The sequence below is a fragment of the Callorhinus ursinus genome, unplaced genomic scaffold (genome assembly GCF_003265705.2).
Source record: "Callorhinus ursinus isolate GAN/ISIS: 27379988/994484 unplaced genomic scaffold, GSC_fseal_2.0 scaffold86, whole genome shotgun sequence".
NCBI lineage: Eukaryota > Metazoa > Chordata > Mammalia > Carnivora > Otariidae > Callorhinus > Callorhinus ursinus.
Window position 1 is genome coordinate 520,929 of NW_027397148.1, and position 24,681 is coordinate 545,609.

Below are 24,681 nucleotides of genomic sequence, written 5' to 3' on the forward strand. Positions count from 1 at the left end.
AAGGGGGCGTCTCGAAGCAATAGTCTGTGCACAGGAAGGAGGCAGACGCCTAATGAGGCCTGGCACTGCACTGGGACTTTGCTGCTTCTCCCTCTCTCACCCTGGGCTGCCCACATCTGGCCTGACAAGATGCTGTCTGTTTTCTCATGGTAGAGGAGAGGCAATGTGCAATGGTGCCCAGAAAGGAAAAATGCCTGTGATTTTGGTTTTGGGAATGGGGTGGAAAGAGGAGGCTAAGGAAGAACAATTTAAAACAAAGATTAAAAGATTTTTTAAAAAATCTACAGGAATAGTAGAGCCCTGAGAAAATAATAGGATATTTTAGGGTTTCCAAAATTTTATGCGCCCAGTTCGGACTCTGAACACAGCCCACTGGTCAGTTTTCCTTGATTCCAGTAGATACTGACATCAACAGAGGAATGCCAAAAAGCAATCCATGCAAAGAAATAATTTTAGGCCGAAGTCAAATTTTCACACTCCCCCTCCTTTCATGGGGCTCTGGTTCACAATGTTACAATGGATGAGTCACTGCAATCCAAACACCAGAAATCTTATGATAAATTTAGCCTAAAACTTACAGGAAGGCATCACAGCACCTTATTTTATTACTATAAAACAGAGACAGTGATGATAGTGATGATGGCATCTCTCTATTTTTATAGAATATCCCCAAGAAACTCCAGGCTGTGCAGTGGAGAACTGCAAGAACAGAGGAAATTGTGTGAAGCCTGTTGGTCTATTCTCTGGTTCAATGAAGAGCTGAACTGACTCATACTAGAGGCATAAGCATCTGTACTATTTTTAAAGAACTCGGGGGAAGCATGGTTCTACCACCTTAGGTTCCTAATATAACCCTCATTTCTATTTGTGGGATGGTTAACACCGTCTTCCACTTGGTCTTTCCTCCGTTAATATATCATCCTTCACAGGAGTCCTATTTTCTCAATGTTTAATTTTAAAGCTCCAGATGTGTAATTTATGCCCTTACAGACTCTATAAATGGGGTGGGGGGTGCAAAGTCTGAGCCTCTCATCAGCCCCGCCCCCCTTCACCCAGCCCAGGAAATACCTTGGCGGCCCGCATTCAGAGAAGTTGCCATGCAGAATACCGTAATGTCACTGAAAACACCTAATGCTTTCCACAAAGCCCTACACATCACCACAAACGGCTCCTGCCCCACCGTAAACGATGACAGCACTCCACTTTGCTCCCTCAAGTGCTACAGTCTATTGGGAATACTGAGACTGTGGCTAGCTGCCGCACAGGCCTACTCTGGGCAGCCCTCTCTCCCAGGAAGCTTTCCTAGGTCTCCAGCAGGGCTCATGCACCACGGATGAGTATGTGCATTTCCTGCCTCTCTGTCCTACTGGGCAGAGAGGACAGCCTCGGAGGGCGTCTTACTCTTTATTTATGGCTCTGTGACACTTCTAAAGTGCTGAATGTTCCTAAAGCCTGGTAAGTTCTTGCCCCAATCCTACAGAGACCGGGCGGTGGGGGCAGGAGTTGGAATCTACATAGACCATAATTGCCTCAAGTTTGTGAACTGTTAGTTTAAAAATACTCTTGGAGATTTTAATGGCTGAATGAAAATTCACACTCATTAAACACCATGGTTGAGGGGGGAAAATTCAGCCTGTGTTATATGAATAATTTTACAGCTTGAAGTTCAGAAGGCAAAACAGTAAGAGCTATAATCATAATAATTAGATTATATATTTTGAATTTTCTTTTCCTTGGGTGGGTTGGCTATTCCAATCTATCCTATAACAAGTAGAACAAAAGAAGGGGAAAAGAACTACCCCCAGAAATACGCCAATGTGGTGTCACCTCCCAGGCTTTATCTTCCTTAAGGAGCTCTTTCCTAACTGCTTGATAATGGTTCCCTTGGGAGGCTCCCTAGCATGCAGCTAAACCCTGTCACAGGACTTATCACTTACACTGCCCATTTTCTGGTCTTCTTCCTCATGGAGTAATCTCTGGGATAGTATCTTGATCTCCTTTAATATCGTCAGTAGGCAGCACATGACTTGCATAAAGTTAGTGTTCATTTTAGATAAACAGCTAAAGAGATCCATAGAAGGAAGGGTCCCAATTGCCTAATCTGCTTTTAACAATGTCTAGCACAGAGCCATATTCCACCAAACATTTACTAATGACTTCAGTGATGAAGTTTTGCCGAAGGTTTTCATATTTCCTAAAAATTACTCAACTATTACTATTCTAGGCAATGTGAACTATCACCCAAAAAAGAACCTCATGGTTGCTATAAGTTACCTGTTTACAGAATCCTATTTCTATTAATATATTTATATAAAATGTTTTGCATGATACTAAATGTGGGAAATGATACCTATGATCTCTAGGAGGAGAGGGGAAAGCAGAGCGCAGTCAAACGGCACAAGACTCTCTGAGGGCAAGGTGTGGCCCACATCTGCCTGACTCGAGCCCACGGCCAGGTGCCTTTAATGACGCTGGCAGGCAAGGAGCAGTGACCAATAAATTGACTGACTACTGAATCCCTAGAACACAGACACTGCAGGGCCATCCAGCTAGAAAAACGTCTTTTTAAATTACTAAGGTCCAAGCATTCATCCAATTCAACTTCTCTTCATACATTTTAGAATCTAGAGTCTCATGATCTCTTCAGAAAGAAATCTAGCTAAATATGTTCCACTCAAAGATGATTGACAGGATTTTTCTGAAAACATAGCAGAGGAGTAAAAGCAATTACAAACCTTTTAAAAGTCTATCCCTCCAAAAAAAAAAAAAAAGTCTATCCCTCCACTATGTTATAAATGGAAAAAAATACATACATAAATCCATAACTCCCTCTATAGGATTCATTTAAAATCCACCCCCACCCCACCCCCACATTATTAATTTAGGAAAATGTATCCGAAAAATATACAGCTGCACAAGTAACCATCTCCTTCACATTTAAGAGCAGAGTGGCTTCTGAATGCTCCACAGCTAGCAGTCTCTGTCCCCACAGGCTGCCTCTCAAGAGTCACAGCTGGCTTGCCTCAGGTCTACTGTTACTAGACTGGTGACCTGAGAAACAACCCAGTAAACCACCCACATCCTGAGAAACACATCTTTTCTTTCAGATGCTGTTTTCAACGACTCCGGGTGAAAAAAAAAAGTACCCATGAATCTAGCAGTGAGTAATAGAATTTCCGGGGGTGGGGTAGAGTTAGTCTCAGTATAGAACATTTGAAAAAACAAAGCTCCAAAGCAACAAACCTGTATATTTACATGTATAGCATCTCCAGCAGGAACAAACTGATTGCAGATGAGAAAGAAGATGAGAAAGCCTAAAATATATCTTCCCACAGAGAGTCAAACCCTGAGGCATTCTCAGAGCTGAAAGACCCTTCTTAGGTAGATATGAACTTCTTGAGAAAGAGTTCTTACTCTTCTCAACTCTGTCCTCAGACCAAACTCCAAGAACAACCACCACAAACCCCAGAGAACAGGTATCACCCACAGCTGCCCTTTGAAAGTGTACCTTTTTTCAAGAACAGGTCTTTAAACTGGGCCTCCTTCAGTGTGCTGTTGTTCAGGTGGTCACTGGACATAATCGGGTCCTTTGCAAGGGGGAGTCCAACCGTGATGCAGCCCCCCCACCCCCCCAAGTTCAAAGCATCCCTTCAGCTTCAGGCCATCTCCTCTTTAGGCAGCTCAGAGCTGCAGTTATAGCCAGCGTGGGGTGTGAGTGTGTGACTGTGTGTGTGTGTGCGTGCTTCTGTCTGTCTCTCTCTCTCTACTGTATCAGCGGGGCCCAGCCCAGGTGCTAGACTCAAATGCTATGGCTCTGACCGCAGACTGTGGCTACCAATTATCAACTGCCATCCACAGAAATCAGGAGCTCTGTGGCAGGAAGCGGGCGGTGTCACAGAGCAGATAACAAGTCCAGGGTCTCAAATCCTGAGAGCAGCTGAACACCCAGTGTCATCATATACAGCAACAGACAGCAACGATTAGTCTGCATTTCTCATGTCTGGCCTCACCTGGGACATGTTACGCACACAGACGAGCAAAATGCAGCTAGACAGATCATCGTGTTCCATTGCATTCAATAATCTTTTTAACAGGCAAATATCAAACTGGATAAGGCAAAAAGGGGGAGATCTACAAATCCCAATACAGTATTTCTTCCCTTGATCCCTGCTGGAAGCTTTCAAGGTTGAAGAAATGAAGCGAGGGCTTACCGAGGCAGCGCGTGCAAACAGGCAGGGATGCTTAGCCACTTAGGCTTCTCTGCTGTGGATCGAGCTTCAAGAGCACATCCTGGCTTGAAGTGCCCACAGCGTCTCTCATACCAGGAGCCAGGCTGCAGGCTGTCCTCAGGGCCCTCCAATCCCCAAAGTTTCTCTCTAACTGATGGGAGCAGTTCACATAGCTCTCGCAGCTAAGCTGGGCACTGGCAACTGTCAAAGTCATAAGCACAGCAGGAAACACTCAGTTCTCCCCCCACTCTCACTTTCCTGTCGGCTCTGCCCTTTCTCTCCCCCCCGCCCCTATTTCTCAATGCAGCACCCTACAGGGGTGCTGTAAAGGCAGGACTCTTACTACTAGGCGGTTTTAGTTTACAAGGTTCAGAAATTAGAGAGAAGAATCCAAATGGCAAAGCAGAGACAGCTCTCAGGAGGGCGCTTTTTCCTGGTTCATTTTGTGCAAGCACAGTCTGGGTCTCCCCTGAGGTCTAGGCAGTTTTTCATATGTGCGTAAAACATCTCCAGTGCATTCTGATGCCCTGGGGCTGTGTGAAAAGACTTAAGAGAAGGCCGTGTGTCTGTTGCAGCACTTCTCAGAAAAATCACGGTGTGGCCACAGTGAGAAGGGCAGCGTGCCATGGTAATATTGCAAATAAACCCAGCCACAAGCCCTGCTCTACGCCCAGAATAGCCTTTGTTTTTCCTTATTTAGGATAAATAGCAATGACATGTGGGCCATAACAATAGTTTTGGCTGTAGGAGGAGTTGTCAAAGCAAAACTAAACGCTGTTGGTTACTACCAGCATTAGAAATGAAGACAGTTACGTCAGCAGCTCGTCCCTGCTGTTGGCCCCAGCATGTCACCTGGGGCCAACAGCAGCGGCCTGGGCTTGATGTCACCACCAGGTCCTCAGGTTGGCCAGAAGACATCACTATTTCATGTTTTAATTACTGGGGGTGGGGGCAGAAAGGGAACAAAAGAATCATCAAGGAGATTCTTCAGAGATTTCGTGTGGATAAAGGAAATGGGAATTTCAGCAAGAAAATTAACAGTTGCGTACATTTGCATGTGCCAATCAAGACAGCCTGATTTTTCTTGAGCAATTTCCAAATTTAAAACATAACTCTCCTCTCTTGTTCTACGTGTCCCTGAATTCATCTCAGAGTCACATGGCTGGGTGAACGAAGAGGGTGAGGCTCAGGAGACTGGGCTGGGGTGTGATCACCAGGGCAGGGGACCCTCCTCAGAGAAGAGCCAGCATCAGAAAGCATCAGGCTTCAGGCACTGGCTTCAAGCCAGCCCTGTTGCTCTTTGGCTCTCCTTTGTCCCTGTAGTCCCTGGTCCTTGCCACCCGGGGATGGCACTTCCTTGTCGGTTTAGTCAGAGTGACAGGATCACTCCGAAATCAAGTCCTCAAAAGGGAATGTTCACAAGATTGCATATGACTGCTATGAGAGTCCGTTTTTAAAAATTAGGGATTTAGTCAATATGATGAAAACATTAGTCAACATTATGAAAATCGGTTCTGCCGTTTGTTAATGATTATACCTGCATTTTTGAAATGGTTGCAAATAGTCCACTTCAACATTAGTAAAGATGCATATTTCACGTATCTAAAAAAACTAACATATTTTTCACCTTTAATGGCTGCGTTGTATTCCCACTCTGCCTTAACACACTTATATTGTCTGGCTGGCTTCCTTATCACTGGGTATTTGTGCGGGATGGGAGGGGTGGGGGGGGGTCAATCTTAATTAAGCTCCTTGTTCATTCCTTTGAATTGTTCTCAATGTTTATTAGGTTTATAAATTATAAATTATAAATAAAATCACTTTGACTTTATGGATGAGCTTGTTTTCAAAATGTTGCCCAAACTGCACACCAGGCCCAACCGCAGGCTGGCACAGGTTCCAGAGCCACTCTGGGCTGTGTCTGGCGTGTGCTGGCCACACTGCCTGACTAACACCAGCATGTCACCAATCTTCAGCATCCACTAAAGGCTAAATCGCCCAGTGGTGGCCTTAATTTTGTTCTATTTCCTTTTAAGCCCTGGCCCGAGGACTTTAGGAAGAAAGCACAGAGGTCAGACCGGGGGTTCCCAGAAGCCAGGGGTTCGTGCCCTGATAAACACCTCATTCTAGCTGGCCCTGATGGTATGTGGATCCCTGGGGCTTTTTAACTGATAGATGCCAATATTTCTCTTCCTTTAATTCGGAGAAAATGGCAGCACACACAGCAGAAGGGTGTGGGAAGACACTAGTCTGCTGAACAAAACACATAAGTAGGAAAGTGTAAAAGCCATTTGCATTTAAGAATTCTTTCCTGCCTCCTTGTCTTTAAATATGCATCTTTAAAATGAGTACTCTGATGGGCTGCTTTTGCTAGTAGTTAAAAAAATGTCCCAAAGCTGTATGTGGTTTCCCTGTGTACCCCAGAGGCCTTGGAAATGATGCAAGGAAGGGTCGCCTACAATAGACATTTTCACAGGGTCTGTTGACAGCAACGATGACCTGAAGAGCCTTTGTCTCCATAGACCCACTCTACCAACATCTTCAGGTTTCCTCTATAAAGGTTTTCATTTCGTTTTTTCATCTGACAAATATTTACTAAGTGGTTAGAGACCTTAGGAGGAAATATACTGGACCTTCAATGTAATCTGACCGACACGCATTTACCGTAGGGCTGAACTTGTCTTAGATGCTATGTGTAGGTAGTTCCTTATTTAAGGAACTTAACAAGCTCTAAGGATTGGCTTCCAGCCAGATCTGAATATGACAAGCTGAGGTGATTGGGAATATCTGTGACCTGAATGGCCAAAAGAGACAGCACAGAGCAGGGATTCTGGCTCAGGGGCTACTCAGGGCTCATTAGCTTCAGAAAATACCTCTGGGTGGTGTAGGGGAGCTCTGCTATACCAGAATCTTCCTCTGTCACATATAACCTGGGTTAGCATCTTGCCTGGCCCAATCCTTGGATTTAATCACCATGCGCTTCTTGGTCATGCCCTGCTGTCTCTCCCCACCATGTTCCCACCTTCAACAGGTATCCCACTCACAACAGAAATTTTGACAGAGAAATATCATTTGGAGAGTTAGGAATACTTTTATAATGGTTATATAGCAGAAAATTAGCATTTATAAACATTTCTAAAGATCTGTTGCTATGTTCTAGGCACTTTCAAGTGCTGTATATCTTTTTACTTTCATGTCAACCCTGTGAGGAGGAAGGTGAGGTTCACAGAGGGTGAGTACTTCGTCCAAGGTCAAACTGGCTGCTACGAGGCAAGCTGGGGTTCTGGGGGTCAGAACCCTGGGCAGGCTGACTCAGAAGTTCCTACCCACCCCACCCCACCCATCATTCTGCTCAATGGGCAGTGAAACTTATAATCTTCCAAACTAAAGTTCCCTGAACTAACTAAAGTACGTCAGCAGATCGATAATTAGATTTTTAGAGCCTGACTGCCAATTCCTTTTAGGCACTAACTTGCAAATCCATGTTAAAGATTCTGTATGTCCACATGTTGCCAGAGGCTCTTGGAACCATTTTATGTGTCTTGTATACCTGTTAATGTGACTCCTGTTAAGAATCAATGGCCCTGTCCATTACAAATTCCTATTCTTTGAGGTTTATAACTATGCTGTAAAATTCTGCTCTGAGGTGAAGTTTTCCACATAAAAATTAAGTCCTGGAATTTGGCCTTCAGAAAACAAAACAGTTCATTTTCCGTAACTTTGCTATGCTTAAAGTCATGAATGAGGATTTTAAAAGAACGCTGACTTCTGCAGACTCAAGACATAGTAATTGTTTGATATTTGTGGACATCAGCCTATAGCATGAAATAATGTACTAATGCATTCTTAGTGCTTAAAAAATTGTGATGGGGGGCGCCTGGGTGGCTCAGTTAAGCACTAGACTCTTGATTTTGCCTCAAGTCATGATCTCAGGGTCATGAGAACAAGCTCCAGGATGGGCTCTGTGCCGGGCGTGGAGCCTGCTTAAGATTCTGTCTCCCTCTCCCTCTGCACCCCCACCCCTGGCTTGCTCACACACTCTCTCTCTGTCTTAAAGAAAAGAAGAGAAGAGAAGAGAAGAGAAGAGAAGAGAAGAGAAAAAAAAAAAAGAAAAGCAACAGAGAGGTTTTTATGTAGAAATATGAACACTGCATATCCCCCAATCACAGTACTCGATACCCCCATCATTACCGGTAGAAATGTCAGCAAATATAAAAATATGCAACACGATGTAACTAGCAAGCTGACAAGGTAGATTAAAAGGTTATTAAATAAATTAGTCTAAATTAAATAGCCTTAAAATACTTCCTAATATGCAACAATACCCCCTGTATTAACAGACTTTGGCATTTACCTTACACATTATCTATGCCACCACAATACTTTTTCTTCTAATGGAAAAAAAAGAATTATGTATTATTCTGTGTTTATGGTGGTATAGATTTTTAAAATGGCTAAGCAACTCCTTACTGAGTTACACACCTTTGAAAACTGCAGTTATTCTTCCAAGTCCCATTTAAAAAAAGGAAGGCAATATAAAGTTTTTACAGTGGCCAAATTCTGGGGCCAGTTAGACCCAAGTTTGAGTTCTAGTCCTGCCATCTGACAGGATTTAGCTAAGGCCCGTTTCCTCAACTGTAAAATGAAGCTAAGAATACCTGTATCACAGGGTGGTTGGAGGACAGAATAAGATGTCATGTCTACACCCTTACCACTCAAATTAGTCCAGGGAACATCAACATCAGCATCACCTGGGAGCTGGCTAGAAATACAGGATCTTGGATCCTGCCCTGGACTTACTGAACCAGAGTCTGCATTCGAACAAAATCCCCAGGTGATTCACCTGCACATCAAAGTTTCTTCCGAAATTTTGGTCTAATTCAAACTCCTCATTCAGATTAAATGAGCAAACTGGGGCTTGAAGGATTTATGACTTGTTCACATCACCCAAAGGAAATGAGAGTAGAATCCAGGTCTCCTGTTTTAGGGCCCAAGCAACTGCTACGCAACAATGATTTTAAACAATGGTACTCAACATGCACGCATTTGTGTGCACATGTGTGTAAAATCATAATGCCGCCCTCTTGGGCTAAAGGCCAGGCCCAGTACCACAGGGCAGGTGCTTCCTGCTGTCCTCCCTGCCTGTGCTAATGGGCTGATACTGATCCACCCACACCTCTTGGAAAAGGTAGTAGGGGTGGACAGTGTTGTCAGGGCTCACAGTAGTGGTGAAGCTAAATTAGCTTATGTTAAAAGAGTGTGTTGAAATACAATTTCTAGGATATTTGGCATTCTTCATAAAAACTCTGGAAGTCCTTGAGGACTTCTGGATATCATATGTTAAGAAAGAATTCTAATTTTGCTTTCTGGAAAAACTCAAGTGCCATGAGCAGACTCTTCTTAAAGACAGAATTATGAAGATGCCATCAGTCCACTCCATGAATGTGGCCCAGCTATCAGGTCCTCCCAGCCTCCTCGTTCCCTGAGAGAGCCAGGCACCAGGAAAATAGAGTCCTGGCACTGGGGTTAAGGAATCAGCTTTCTACTTCTGTTGCATGCATTCTTCCAGTGGCACCTCCCAAACTGTTTTTCCTATCAACAAGACTTATTGATGGTGCCTTCATAAGACTGCCACATCATCATCAAGGGAGGCCTTTTAAAGGTGTTGGTAGCCTCTTCACATTTCAGGTAAAATATACACATATTCTATATAAAAACACACCAAATATTTTAATATTTAAAACATTCAATGTGGTTATTCAGAAAAATATTTTATTTTGCTTTTCAAATTTATTTATCAATTTTGTCTAAAAGCTAGAAGGCTAAATAACCTTCACAACTCATCCTATTTGTGGGCAGACCATATAAGCTCAAAATGTTTTTTTTTTAAGATTTTATTTATTTATTTGGGAGAGCAAGAATGAGAGAGAGAGAGAGAGAGAGAGCACATGAGAGGGGGGAGGGTCAGAGGGAGAAACAGACTCCCCGCTGAGCAGGGAGCCCAATGCGGGACTTGATCCCGGGACTCCAGGATCATGACCTGAAGCTCAAGATGTTTACAACTCAGATCTTAGATACTATGATTCCATTCCTAGTTCTTAACCCTGTAAGAACTTTGACCCCTTGAAGATGGAAATACCAATTTCAATAGCACTATTCTATTGGCAAACATTGTGCATTCTTATACACATACAGTATATGGCACAATATATGGTATCTATATTTGGTGGGTGTTATTGCTAAATTACTGAACAATGCTTTGATCATAATTCTTGAGGATTCTAAAGCAGTGGTTTATTTGCAATCATAAGCATTTCTTGGACAATCTGAATTTGGAGGAGAGGTGCAGGCTATTGTCTCTGGAGCTCCTCTGTCTTGCTTATAAATTCCAGGATGTGTCTGGGCAGTTCCAAGACCTTTAGGTTCCTGGCTTTAATGAAAGTGTTAATTTCTTCAAAAGTTGAGAAAAAGTCATGGCACATTCCAGAGTTTTAGTTACTGTTTTAAAGCATATACTAAGGCAAACACTAGAAAAATCACAGGCTAAAATCCAAGTTAATCCAAAATCACATCAGATCTATAGAACTATACTCAGTTCTCATCCTTGACACTTTAAGACAAGCCTAGCATACATATGCTTTAAAAATAAGAACCATTGTTCTCTGGTATCAGGTCACCCTTGAAACATGAGGTCAATCCTCATTTATGTCAGAGCCGAGCACTCATTAAATACCAGTCACTGTGACAGACAGAATACAAAGAAAGCTGGGAACTGTCCCTGTCCATGACATTCCTAGTTCATCCTGAGCAAGAGGTAGTGAAGTAGTGAGAGTAGCAGAGTGCTCAGCAAGGAGCAGGTGAATGAATGAATGAATAAATGAATGAGTGAACAAGGGTCCTGTAGGAGGAGGGGTTCTTAACCTAAATAATAACAATAATACCTAACACTCATACAGCACTTACTACGTGACAGGCAGTATTCCGAAGCACTTTACTATTTACTTAAGCCATTTAATCTTTACAGGTAACATATGAATACTGGTTATTTTCCCAGTCTTACAGATGAGGAAACTGAGTCATAGAGCGACTGTGTCCAATGTCACACAGCTAGTAAGTGGTGGTGCCAGGACTTGAACCAGGAAGTCTCACTCCAAAATCTATTCTTAACCACTAATCAGGTTAATTCTAAATGTGGCAGGTCCAAGGAAGACCCCTGAACCAAATCCTATTTTTTAGAAGGACCTTGATGGACAAGTCCCATTTAAAAGATTAAAGGAATGAATTAATTATCTGAGACCAAGGCTCTTGTAAGGGCCGACAGAACACAGAGACCACTTTACTCTCTGAGAAGGAAGTCTTCCCATCTCAAGGAAGACACAGCTGGAAGCAAACTTAATTGTACCTTTGGGCAATTTTTTCTTTAGATTAAACTAAACCTCTGATAAATTTCCTTTTTGGGGGCTCTGAAAGGATGAAGTGGCTGGTTCTATACTGGTCATATAAAAAGGTAAATAAAAATAAATGTACATATTTATAAAAATCAGAGTTTTCAGGGGTGCCTGGGTGGCTCAGTCGGTTAAGCGTCTGCCTTCGGCTCAGGTCATGATCCCAGGGTCCTGGGATCGAGTCCCGTGTCCAGCTCCCTGCTCAGTGGGGAGCCTGCTTCTCCCTCTGCCTGCTGCTCCCCCTATTGTGCTCTCTCTATTTCTCTCTCTCTCGTTGACAAATAAATAAAAAATCTTAAAAAATAATCAGTTTTCCAGAAAAAAAGCATCCCATCCTTTTTTTTCTCTATCTCTAGCTTGTTATGTCCATAGCCCTTTCTTTTCTTTTTAATTTAAAATGTCTTCATTTAGATTCATTGGAACCTATTCTAATACTGAAAATTATAATGTGCTTGAAGGAATTGTTCAGTTTAATATCTTACTCATTTGTGAATTGAAAAGTACTGAAACTAAAAGATAATTTTTAAGCCCACTATAATGTCAGTCAGATTTCTTTGTTCTTTCTACAAAGGCAATGAAATAACCACAAGGAAATGGGAAAATTTTAGGGGTGCCCATGAGGCCCCTGATTAGCCAGAGATAATGAAGATCAATTACGCTTTGAGGACATCTTGTCACCGTGAAACAGGCAGAAACCAAAAAGGTTAGGAGAGCAGGCACTCAAGAGTGCCTTTCATGTGGATAAGGTGAAATGTGGTCCCGTTTTTATTAAAAGTGACCTTAATCAAGACTGTTATTCTTAACCATAAACACCCAAATTAGTAAAGCAATAGAATACAATAAAATATAGTGGCAATAATAAAAATGTTTGGAATTTTCACAGGACGAATGGTTTTCTGGCAGAAACTCAATCTTGGTCATACAAATAAAACCAAATTTAAAAAAATTTAAAGGCCCAGAAATAGTAATGTTGCAAATGCCTTTATAATTTTTTCCCTGTAATGTACCTTAAAGAAAAAGCTTTCCAAAACTGTCTATTTACCATTTAACCCTTTTAGAAATAGAAACCCTGGTGAAGGTTGGCTGCAATGTGGCAATTTGGTCACACATACCCTTGTTGGTTAAGTTTTAGTTCAAACAGATAAAACAGCAAATGGAGAACCTTGATCAGATTTCAGATCAATGGCTCCTAGGTCTTAAGCTACATACAGGTTCTCTCTGCAGTCATTCTGCCCAGAACACTTTGGCCTTAGCTCCTCCTAGTGTGGTCTAACCCTGGTCAGGAGACCAGTTTCTGGTGCTGCCTCCACTGTTGCCTGAAATTGCCATTAGCAAGTCATGTCAAGGCTCAGTGCTCATATGTTTTCTCACTTCACTGCTGGGACCAAATTCCAGTGTTCCGTATATTTCAGTCCTTCAAGGCCCGCACTCAGGATTCTTAAAATATCTGCATTCCACCTGTACTATTATTTACTTAATAGCAACTTTTAATTGGACTTTAAATTAATTCATTTGAAAAAATTTCAACCTAAGTAATAATATCTATGATATCACAGGTTTGATATGCTAGGGATTTTTTGTGAAGTATATTATTAAAAATTTACAGCAAAATTAAATTTCAATACAATCTTTAATACTATTTATAAAACACAAAGAAAAATTTCTTACTGTTGCCCATTTAAAGAGAAATGTTTGCTATAAAATTTAGTTTCAGTCAATTATGTAAGGAAAACATGATTTATCTACATGTATGTTATAATATGTTTGAAACTGAACATATTTAAAATATAATCTGGGAGAGCCACTTCTAAAATAGTGGAGTAAGGAGGTTCATGGTAGGGGTACCTGGGTGGCTCAGTTGCTTAAGTGTCTGTCTTCAGCTCAGGTCATGATCCCAGGGTCCTGGGACAGAGTCCTGCATTGGGCTCACCGCTCTGCAGGGAGTCTACTTCTCCCTCTCCCTCCACCCCTCCCTCCCCCTGGTCCCCGCTTGTGCTTTCTCACTCTCTCAAATAAATAAAATCTTAAAAAAAAAAAAAAAGGAGCTCCATGGTCCCACTCCCCAGGAAAATAAGCAATAAAAATTATTAAAAATTAACCATTTAAAATCTCTGAAAACTATCTAAAGGGCATACAGCAAATTAAGAAATATTTAGGAGCAAATGAAATCTAAAGAAGGAGGGGAGCGGAACCTGGGTGGCTCAGTTGGTTAAGCGTCTGACTCTTGATTTCGGTCAGGTCATGATCTCAAGGTCATGAGATCAAGCCCTGCATCGGGCTCTGCACTCAGCATTGAGTCCACTTGAGATTCTCTCTCTCTCCCTCTCCCTCCGCCCCTCCCCCTGCTCACATGCTCTCTCTCTCTCAATAAACTCTTTTTTTTAAAAAAGGAAGGGAATAATTAAGATTAGAGCAGAAAATAATGAAATATAAATAGAATAATAGAGAAAATCAACAAAAACAAAATTTCGTTCTTTGGAAAAATCAACAAAATTGACAAACCTTTAGTAGACTGACAAAAAAAGAAAAAAAAAAAGACTCGAGTTACTAAACTCAGGAACAAAAGAAGCAATGTCACTGTCCCCATCTTACAAATATAAAAAGGATTATAATGAAATAACATGAACAACTGTATGCCAACAAATGAGATAACTTAGATATAATGGAAGAATCCCTAGAAAGGCCCCTACTATCAAAACTGATTCAAGAAGAAATAAAAAATCTGGATGGACTTATAACAAGACATTGAATTAGTAATTTATAACTTCCCACAAAGAAAAGCCCAGGCCCAAATGGCTTTATTGGTGAATTTTACCAGACATTTAAAGAAGATTTAACTAATTCTTTACAAATTCTTCTAAAAAATAGAGGACATTTCCCAAGTTATCCTATGAGAGAAATATTACCAAGATAACAAAACCAAAGACATTATAAGAATAGAAATAACAAACCAATATCTGTTATGAAATTAGATGAAAAATCCTCAACAAGAAAGTAGCAAACCAAAATCCATCAATATATAAGAAAGATTATGTATCATGATGAATTGGGATTCAGTCCAGGACTGCAAGGTTGGCTTAACATCCAAAAATCAATTAAAGTAATATACCATATTAATAAAATAAAGGACAAAAACGACATGATCAACTCAAAAGCTGCAAACAATGTGGTACTGGCATAAGGCTAAGTATGATCAATGGAACAGAGGGTCCAGAAATAAACCCTCACATTTATAGTCAATTCATTTTTGACAGAAGTTTTGATCAATCATTGGGAAAGAAGAGTCTTTCCAACAAATGGTGATTGCATAATGGATATCCACAAGCAAAGAAATGAAACTGGACCTCTTCCTCGACCATACACAAAAATTAACTCAAAATGGATCTAAATGTAAGAACTAAAACTATTATAAAATTCTTAGAAGAAAACACAGGAGTAAATCTTTGTGATCTTTAATTATGCAAAGCCTTCTTAATTATCCCACCAAAAGCACAAACAACAAAAGAAAAACAGATATACTGTACTTAAAATTAGGAACTTGTGCATGAAGGAAAAGTGAAAAGACAACCCACATAATGAGAGAAAATTTCTACAAATCATGTATCGCATTATATATCTAAAATATATAAAGAACTTTTACAACTCAATAATAAAAAAGACAATCCAATTAAAAAATGGACAAAGGATCTAAATAGATAATTTTCCAAAAATATATACAAATGGCCAACAAGCACATGAAAAGATGTTCAGCATCATTAGCCATCAGGGAAATGCAAACCAATACCACAGTGAGATTCCACCTCATACCCACGAGGATGACTATAATCAAAAGACTGATAATAACAAGTATTGGTGAGAACATGGAGAAATGGAAACCCTCATACATTGTTGACAGGAATGTGAAATAGTGTAGCTGCTGTGGAAAATGGTCTGGCAGTTCCTCAAAGTTAAACATATATTTACTATATGACCCAGCAGTTCCACTCTAGGTATATAACCAAGAGAAATGAAAACATATATACACACAAAAACTTCTATAAACGTTCACAGCACTAATATTCATAATAGCCAAAAAGTGGAAACAACTCAAATGTTCAACAACAGGAAAATGGCTAAACAAATTCACAGAATGAAATATTATTCAGCCATAAAAAGAAATGAAGCACTGATACATGCTAACACATGGATGAACCTTGAAAACATCATCCTAAATGAAAGAAGACTGTCACCAAAGACCACATATTATATCATTCCCTTTATATGAAATGTCCAAAATTGGCAAATCTATAGAGACTAAAAGTAGACTGGTGGTGATCTACAACTGTGATCTTGGGAGAAAATGGGAATGGCCATTAATGGGTATGAGGTTTCTTTCTGGAGTAACAAAAGTGTATTGATGGTAGTGATGATTGCACAACACTATGAATATACTAAAAAATACTGAGGGGCACACCTGCCTGGTTCAGTTGGAGCATGAGACTCGATCTCAAGGTTGTGAGTTTGACCCCACGTTGGGTATAGAGATTGCTTAAATGAATTAAATGAATAAATAAATAGGGGCTCCTGGGTGGCTCAGATGGTTAGGCATCTGCCTTCGGCTTAGGTCATGATCCCAGGGTCCTGGGATCGAGCCCCGCATCGGGCTCCCTGCTTGGCGGGGAGCCTGCTTCTCCCTCACCCTCCTACTGTTCCCCCAGCTTGTGCTCTCTTGCTCTCTCTGTCAAATAAATAAATAAAATCTTAAAAAAAAAAAGAATAAATAAATATATATATATATATTTTAAAGATTTTATTTATTTATTTGACACAGACAGAGAGAGAGGGAGAGAGCAAGCATAAGCAGGGGGAGCAGCAGAGGGAGAGGGAGAAGCAGGCTCCCTGCTGAACAAGGAGCCTGATGTGGGACTCAATCCCAGGACCCTGGGATCATGACCTGAGCCAAACCGCTCAGGTTTGGCTTAACTGACTGAGCCACCCAGGCACCCTGAATAAATATATTTTTAGAAATACTGAAATATATACTTTAAATGGGGGGGAATGTATGGTAGGTGAATTATATCTCAATAAAGCTGGAATAATAATAATGAAATAAAATTGTTTTATGATTAACAATTAACTGCTTTTACTAACATTAATAAGTTTTGTATTTCCAACTTTAATAAACAATGAGCTTGCTTTTGCAATTTTTGTTTTGTGCCATTGTTTGCAAGCACCTTTCTAGGTGCGAATGATGCTTATTCTCAATAAATATAAACTTAACCAGAATATAATTATCAACATATTTTTCCTCTTTAACATTACATTGTAAAAAACCAGAAACATCTATCAGAATAATTAAACATATAGATCTGAGCAAGGCATTGAGATAAATTTGCAGAGTGATTATAGTTTTTTAATCTTCTCACTAGTATTTCAACCTTAGTGTTTTCTTCGTTAACCAGGGTTCACAATGGGAATAAATTAAACAATATTGTTTGGAATGAGGACAAGTTGAACCTCTAGCAGTCAGAATCACCATGGGGTCTGGCAGTGTCAGCTGAAGGGCAGACACGCAGACTGCCAGGACTGAGCCAGGAGCCACCTCCTTTAGGTTCAGTTCCCACCAGGTGAGCCCATGGGCACACACTCTTGCGTGTAGGGGGTAGTTACAACCCTGCACATATAAATATATGGAAATGCTAAACGAGGATGCTGATGGAAAATCAGGATATAAAAATGTTTTGGAAGAAAAGAAAAATTTTAAAAAGGCTGCCCAATTTTCCCATCCTCAAAGTCTTCAGCATTCTCTTCTCCATTTTCAGGCTGTGGGCCAGACGCCTAGGTGCAGGCTGAGCCTCCCTGTGACAAATGATCACAGAGCATCTCCCGCGTAACCATCTCTGGCAAAGCACTGTGAGGAAGAAGAGAAATCCATGCCCAGGCCAGCTCGCAAAAACTTCACAATCGTGCTTGTTGGAATGCAAGACTGCCCACCCCCCAAAGGCAATTAGAAAAATTTAAATAATATTATTTTGCAAATGGTACTTCATATATTTAAAAATACCTTTGAAAGGCACTCTACATGTTGACTCTCATTTAATACAATCAGGGTTTAAAATGTAAGTCAGATAATTTCTTAAGAAATTGCTAGAACCTGGGGTGTCTGGGTGGCTCAGTCGGTTAAATGTCCGACTCTTAATTTCAGCTCAGGTCATGAGATGAAGCCCCAAGTCAAGCTCCATGCTGGGCATGGAGCCTTGTTAGGATTCTCTCTCTCTCCCTCTCTATCTGCCCCTACCCCCTCCCCCCCAAAAAAGGAAAAACAAACAAACAAACTGAAGAGATCACAGCATTCATTATCCTGCCTTGGAAAAACCATATTCTTCATTGTAAGATTTTTCCTTAAAAGGGTTAAAAGCCTGGCTGAACACATAGCATCAAGACACCAAGCTTACAACTAATAATATTACCTATACACTGTACCAAATGATATTCATTCTTTGGCCTACAACAGATCTTTCCATAAAGGCTGTGTAAGACAGGTCATTCACTTCTCTAATCATGATGTTACCCTTTCTGTGGCCTTCAGAGAGAAGGGAAGCTGTACTGTTTTTCAGGTCATGGGTCCCAGTCCATTAAAGCAATCAGTGCAGCAGATTGCAACCAGCATTTAAAGAAATAGAATAGAATGGAAAATATTGGAGTGCAAATAGCAAGGGTAAGCACTAGTGAGACAGTTTACCTACAGTAAGGATAAGCACAATGAGAAGGTGTGTTTGGGCTCCGAATATATATATCTGTGTTTGTACTGGGTTTTGATAGAAGACGTTATTTCTCACTGGAGGTCAGGGGTAAAAAACTTTGAAAGGCACTGGCTGAAAAAGTAACCAACTATTCAAATATTTCATTCCTCCCCAATTAAACAAGGTGACTCATCTTCTACAAAATTCCATTCTTCATCAGGAACACACTAATGAAAGTCTTTTTGAGGTTTGTGGTTGTAATTTAGAGAACTAACACATGCACACCAGGGCAGCGTCCTTCCAGTTGGAGGTGCCGGGCTAGAACCAGACCCACTATCTGCAAATTGTGTGACTCTGGATTAGTCACATAAGCTTCTTTAGCCTCAGTTTCTTGATCTATAAAATGGTCATCATCACCCCTAAATGCCGTAAGGGTGTCATATAATTATAAAGCATGCATTATTTCTCATTAGCCTCATTTACAAGTGAGAGCTGAGTTCTATATTTGGCTCTATTGTTCACAGTCCTTGAATTCAACTCTGCACATATTCTTTAGAGCAGTGGCTGTCCTCACCTGGCTGCAGATTTTATCACCTGAGTATTTTACAAATACCAATACCTAGGCCTCATCTCAAACAGACTAAATCAGAAATCTGACAGGTGGGCTTAGGCATCTGTAATTTTTAAAGCTCCCCAGGGGATTTTAGTGTGCGGCTGAGGTTAAGAATCACTGTCCTTGACTTGGATTACTGCTATATTTTCCTTATTTTAAAAATTCCACCTGCTGTCTTCCTCTCTCTATATATTCAGGCAGATAGGCACTCATGCACATACACACACATCTTTTTGGAATACATTCCTTCATATTGCAGCTGACTTCAGAAAGAGACAAAAAGCTAAGGCTGATTTACTTAAACCTCTTAATTCCTATTCTAATTACCTGGTAATGTTAAATGTGAAACTCAAAATCTTTGATACCAAACCAGTTTATATAATAAAAGTCTTAAACTAGACAAATTATTACTTTGGGTCTTCTCAAAGAAATCCCCAAAGAGTTTTTATTTATATGCCATTATTTTAAAATTGTTAAGAGAGAGAAGAAATGAAATTCTACAATGAGTAAACAGAGGACAAGATTTGAATTATTTTTTCTTCCAGATATTTTAATTGTTCAAAGATAGTAAGGCAGCCCCAAACTCCCTAATCAAAGGCACTCAAACCCACACATGATTACTGGGTTAGAGCCTTCTGCTCCTTTTTATTCATACCTAAAGAAACATCTGAAAACAAAAAGCCCCATGAATTCCACTGAAAAGACAAGCATCAGCCTCCAGGCCACCAACTCATTCTGCTGTTTTTTCCATTTCATAATAATGAGTCCTCTGGATTAAAACTAATAAATTGGTCTTTCAAACTAGTTTTAAATATAAGATGCTTTATAAATTTAAAACCCCAAAGTTACACTCAATCCCTAGTGCAAGTATTCAGGAAGTACTTCCTGAAGTTTTATTTTTTAAAATTATTTATTTATTTGAGAGAGAGAGAGAAAGTGCACGAGCGGACAGAAAGGCAGAGGGAGAGAGGGAGGGAGAAGCAGACTCCCCACTGAGCATGGAGTCACTGCAGGGCTCGATCTCAGGACCCTAGGATCATGACCTGAGCCGAAGGCAGACGCTTAACCGACTGAGCCACCCAGGTGTCCCCTTCCTGAACTTTTAATGTGTTTACAGGTGTGGTGGATACAGAAGGACTAGTTATGTACGTCAAACAAGACGGGGCCCTTTTCAGCCAGAATTCCATGGTGGGTTAAATCGTTTGTAGTGATTATAAATACTGCAGATTTTAAGAGGAAAAGAAATCAAAGAGGACTGTGTGGTCAAGGGGGTGTTATATCAGAGGTAGCCCTCAGGAAGTGTGGCTGCTCCAGGGACATGCAAATTTTTATCATACAAATCAGAACATTTAAGAGGTGGCGTGCCTACATGGGTGAGGTTTCAGATTCTGGGTCATTTACATTTCTTGCTACACATGGTGCACACACACACTCCACTCTCTGAGTACCTGCCTGGTGTCTTTCCTCATTTGTTTTATATTTTACCATTGTAGGGAAGGCCCAGCACCCCAAGCAGGTAGGGATTTTCTCCTCTGTCCTTTACTCCTTTTGCTAGTTTACTCCCTTCCAGCACACCTTCACCTCATTTACCTCACCTGAGAGTTCCTTAATTCTTAAGGCATCTTTCCTTTTCTCCAACACCCCTCTTCGTCTTTCTCTAAGCCTCTTCTCTCCCTTTTGACTTTTTCTTTCTTTCTAGCTTCACTATGGAGGTCTGATCAATACCCGCAATCTAAGGCCTGTTACGCTTGTAGCAACCCTGGATGCAATGACCCTACCTCGGGGAAAGATAGACCAAGGGTGCTAGAACAACTGGTAACATACCTATGGGTTCTGTTAGAGCCAGAGCCAAACACCGTCCCTCTCTGTGGCTACCCTGACTCAACTCTTTCTTGACTTCTGAGGTATGTGTGAGCGGGCATGGCTGTGCTACCACAATCCATCCTCAAGAAAAACATCAAAACAAGACAGGCTGTGAGAAGAGCCAGTGGGAACAGCAACAAATACATAAAAAAAATACAGTTCCTGCAAACTCTCCCTGGATCTCCACCAAGAATTTGCCAACAAAAACAAACACCTTAGGTCTTTCTGGATGAAGCTGAGTGTGTCACGGAGGCCTAAGCTCCTTTTCTACATCTCATGAGCCACCACACAACAGACTAAAACCCAAGCCGAGGACAGCAACATACGGTGGCTTCAAACTGTTGTTTCACAGTCTTTCTCCTACCACAGATTATTTTAAAAAGATTAAAAGATTCTGGAGGCAGGTGCTAACAATAAAAGAGAAAAGCAAAAAAAAGGGTGATGGATGACTTAGCTGAGCTTCCTGAGTACACCAACAGCTGAATGAGGGCATATCAAACATAAAATCAATGTTGCTGGACTCTGGGATTAAGAGCGCATTTCCTCTAAAATAGGGTCAGGATATTTCCAAGGAACCAGTGGTGATCATAATTCTTCGTGAGGAGATTATGTTGATAGCACAAGAACAATTCAGTCCTAAGAGCACAGAGGAAGTAGGCCTAAAATACGTCTTCCAAAATTGAAGCTGCTTTATGGAAAACACCAGGTGAGTCTGCTGCAAACCAAATCATGAGGATACAAATGTGCCTTTTGTTTCTTCACCTGGTAAGGTAAAACAATCAGATACATTATACTTTTCTTAAAAAATTCTAAGGCAAGGGAGGTAAAATAATGCATTATTTTGATGATATATTTTAAAATATATTCCATATTGAAGTCCCATTTGTGAATTTATTTTAATATTCTGCTACAAAAATAAAGGATAATAATCCAAACATTTTCAGAAAATGAGGAAATCAACATACAGAATTTGTTTCCTCGCCTCCGAAAATTATCAGTTTATCTATAAAATCCCTGTGTAAAAACATTCAGCTCCAACTAGTTCACTCAGAGCAAAGAGACTCAAACTGATATTCAAATGGGGAATAAAAAGGAAGCATCTGCCAAGGGGGAGAGAGAAAGCACAGGGGTGTCCCCAAACACAGTGATACCACTTCTAGTCTAAATGTCACCAGGGGTTTCAAACTCAAACAGGAATGAGTCTACCTTTTCACAGTATTTTCATAAAGCTCCTCAAAGTGTCAGTGAGGTGAGAGGACAAGTAAATCATTCTTGTGAAAACAGTGTTTCATAATGAATGATGTTGGACTGTGTCCTCCTCAGGAACCTAGAAAACGGCACAGCTTACAAAAAGGCTTTCTGAATTCCTGATATGAGGTGTTCTTGAGTCTAAAATAAAGAAATTATTGGTAACTTAAAGGACAGCCATCCAATATACGTGAAAGAGATCCAAGGTCAGCTATTACTATTCCAAGTTGTTTCGGGGCTAAATTTTTAAGGTTGAAAGTGACCTCAGTTATTTGTAGATACTCTATAGCTAAAGAAACAAAGGATTTGATGTGACTAAACAAGACTATGAATAAGTAAAGGCTTGATCATAAACGACAGTTCTTAAGTACTGGAGAAAAATAACCCTACTGTGTACCTGACCTGGGTAGTGGCCCCAGAAAGGATCCAAGGACCTACAAATGTATACAAAAATTCATCTATCCAAGAAAGAGGTTACTCTGCAAAACCTAACATCACATGTCTACTGGAGATGGGAAAGAGGTCTCCCAAGGAAAGGGAAAAGCAATTGGAATTGTTTACCCTTCTGTGTCTTGTAAACTAAGCATAGACCCAAGAATTACCAGGTCTTCAACTTATCTCTGTAGGTGGACTAAGGGTAAACACGGGTTTTTCTGCGAAGGATGATGAACAGTTGTTTGCTCTCAATAAAGGCCAGGGGAGTGTGTTTCCCATATTCCATGCATCTAGCACAGTGCCTGGTACCTGGTGAGCATCTAATAAATATATGCAAAATATATGAGCATGAGACCCCAGACAGAATTCTGGAATGTGATGCCTAGGGCAGTGGTTCTCAAAAAGTGTAGTTCCTGAACCAGCAGCATCAGCATGAGTATCACTTGGGAACCTGTAAGAAATGCCAGTTTTCAGGCCCATCTCAAATCTACTGAATCAGAATCTCTGGGGATGGAGCCAACAATCTGGGTTTTATGGAGCCCTCCAGGAGACCGCAGTGCGTGCTAGAGTTCGAAAACCCAGGGAAGAGGTGGCATTTCAAGACTGAAATCTCCAAGAAGAAAATGAAAGCACATATAATGTTTTGATATTGCCAGATTCCTAGGCAATCAGACTTCCCTAGGTCTTTCATTTCCCATAACTGGACTGGCAACTCCTTCTGTCTTTTTTATTAGATGCAGTGTAATGTTACAGGGACACATACACATACAGGTCCACCCTAATTTTTTAGGCACTCAGACTATTTCAGAGTTAGATCCTTGAGTATTTTAGTGTTTGTGAGCACACATGTGTGTGAGTATGTAGGTGTGTTATGAATAAATATAGAATCAGAAAGTGTACAGCATCTCCAACCGACCCATTCTGAAAACAAAAACAAAAACATATGATGGGAAACAATTTCCTTAAAGGGACTCTTGTAAAATCACAGTCTTGTTACATGCACTCTCTGACTTCCCATGAGACCACAGAGAAAACCAATGCCACCCGGGAGCAGAGAGTCTCAGGGAAGCCCTTGCCTACACAAGAAGCCTTCCCCTATTTTCCTAAGTAGGACCTCTTTTTGATACAGTTTTACTTTTTTTTTTTTTTTTTTAGCAAGCCATTATTTCAAGTTAATATTGTGACTGAATCAATTCCTTCTCTCTCTAACATCTCTCATTTGTGCTCATTTCATATGTAGGTCTAATTTTTTCAAGAATTCCAGAGATGAAGATAAACATGTGAACTATTCTGTATTTTGAGTTTCCTCAATTTCCATTTTGACTCAGCATCTGTAATGGAGCATCTAGAACTTATAGCCATGTTAATTAAAATGAATTTAAAAAGGGAATACTGAGTCAATATATCTTAATGATCAAAAGAAAGCTCTACTTCTGAACACATTGCACCCTCCCCCTCTCTGGCTGAGAGAATCAAATTCCTCTTTTCATCATTTCAAAACCACATGAATGTCACAGAAAAACTAAGGTCAGGAGGGCATTTAGGTGCTAGAGTAGAGGAGGGAATGATAAATAATTCATGGAGGGTGGGGGCATAGTAGCTTTCTACTTTAATTCTCACACTCGCATTTTAGTTACAGCAACTGGCCAGTTCATCTTTAGTATTTATTCTAATACATTTCATAATATTTTCATGAGACTGTGTCTGTTACACAGATTTTTATTCTGTCATAACTGAAGGATATAAAAAGCATCCATCTATTAAGCCCTAGCAGATAAATCCCACAAACTCCCTGCCCTGGCTTCCACCTCATGCAGACAAGTATGTAATATGCAACAGAGAACATTCTGAAAAATTAAACCTTTTCTTATCAGAAGTCATTCTACAAACTTCCTACTTGAAATCTTTAGGTTTTAGAACATTCAAATGAAACATAGAAGCATTTTTTCTACATTCTAGGTTTGAAAAATAATTCTCCTTAGCTAATGTTCTTATTTCCTCTCTTGTTACTTTGCATTATCTGCTATGTCTCAGCTCAAGTGATCCTCTTTAAAAAAAAAAAAAAATAGAAATCAAACAAATACCCAAGGAACGAGATACTGTATATTTAGGTAGGGAAGGAGAAA

The 24,681-nt window shown here is 40.4% G+C and overlaps 1 protein-coding gene across 32 annotated transcripts in view; it reads right to left on the reverse strand.

Moving 5' to 3' along the window:
• LDLRAD4 (low density lipoprotein receptor class A domain containing 4) overlaps nucleotides 1-24,681 on the reverse strand; it is a 450,420-nt gene that overhangs the window by 39,069 nt on the left and 386,670 nt on the right. The window contains exon 1 of one of the 32 annotated variants that reach the window (XM_025865204.2): nucleotides 4,212-4,441. The exons of 29 other annotated variants lie outside the window; for them this stretch is intronic. Coding sequence is in view for 2 of the 3 variants with exons in the window: in XM_073888064.1 (XP_073744165.1) it covers nucleotides 3,509-3,578 (70 nt within the window). In the remaining variant the exon portion in view is untranslated. Of the gene's footprint in view, nucleotides 1-3,508; nucleotides 3,796-4,211; nucleotides 4,442-24,681 lie in introns of those variants that run through there. 2 more of the 32 variants (XM_073888064.1, XM_025865201.2) reach the window with 2 other exon arrangements.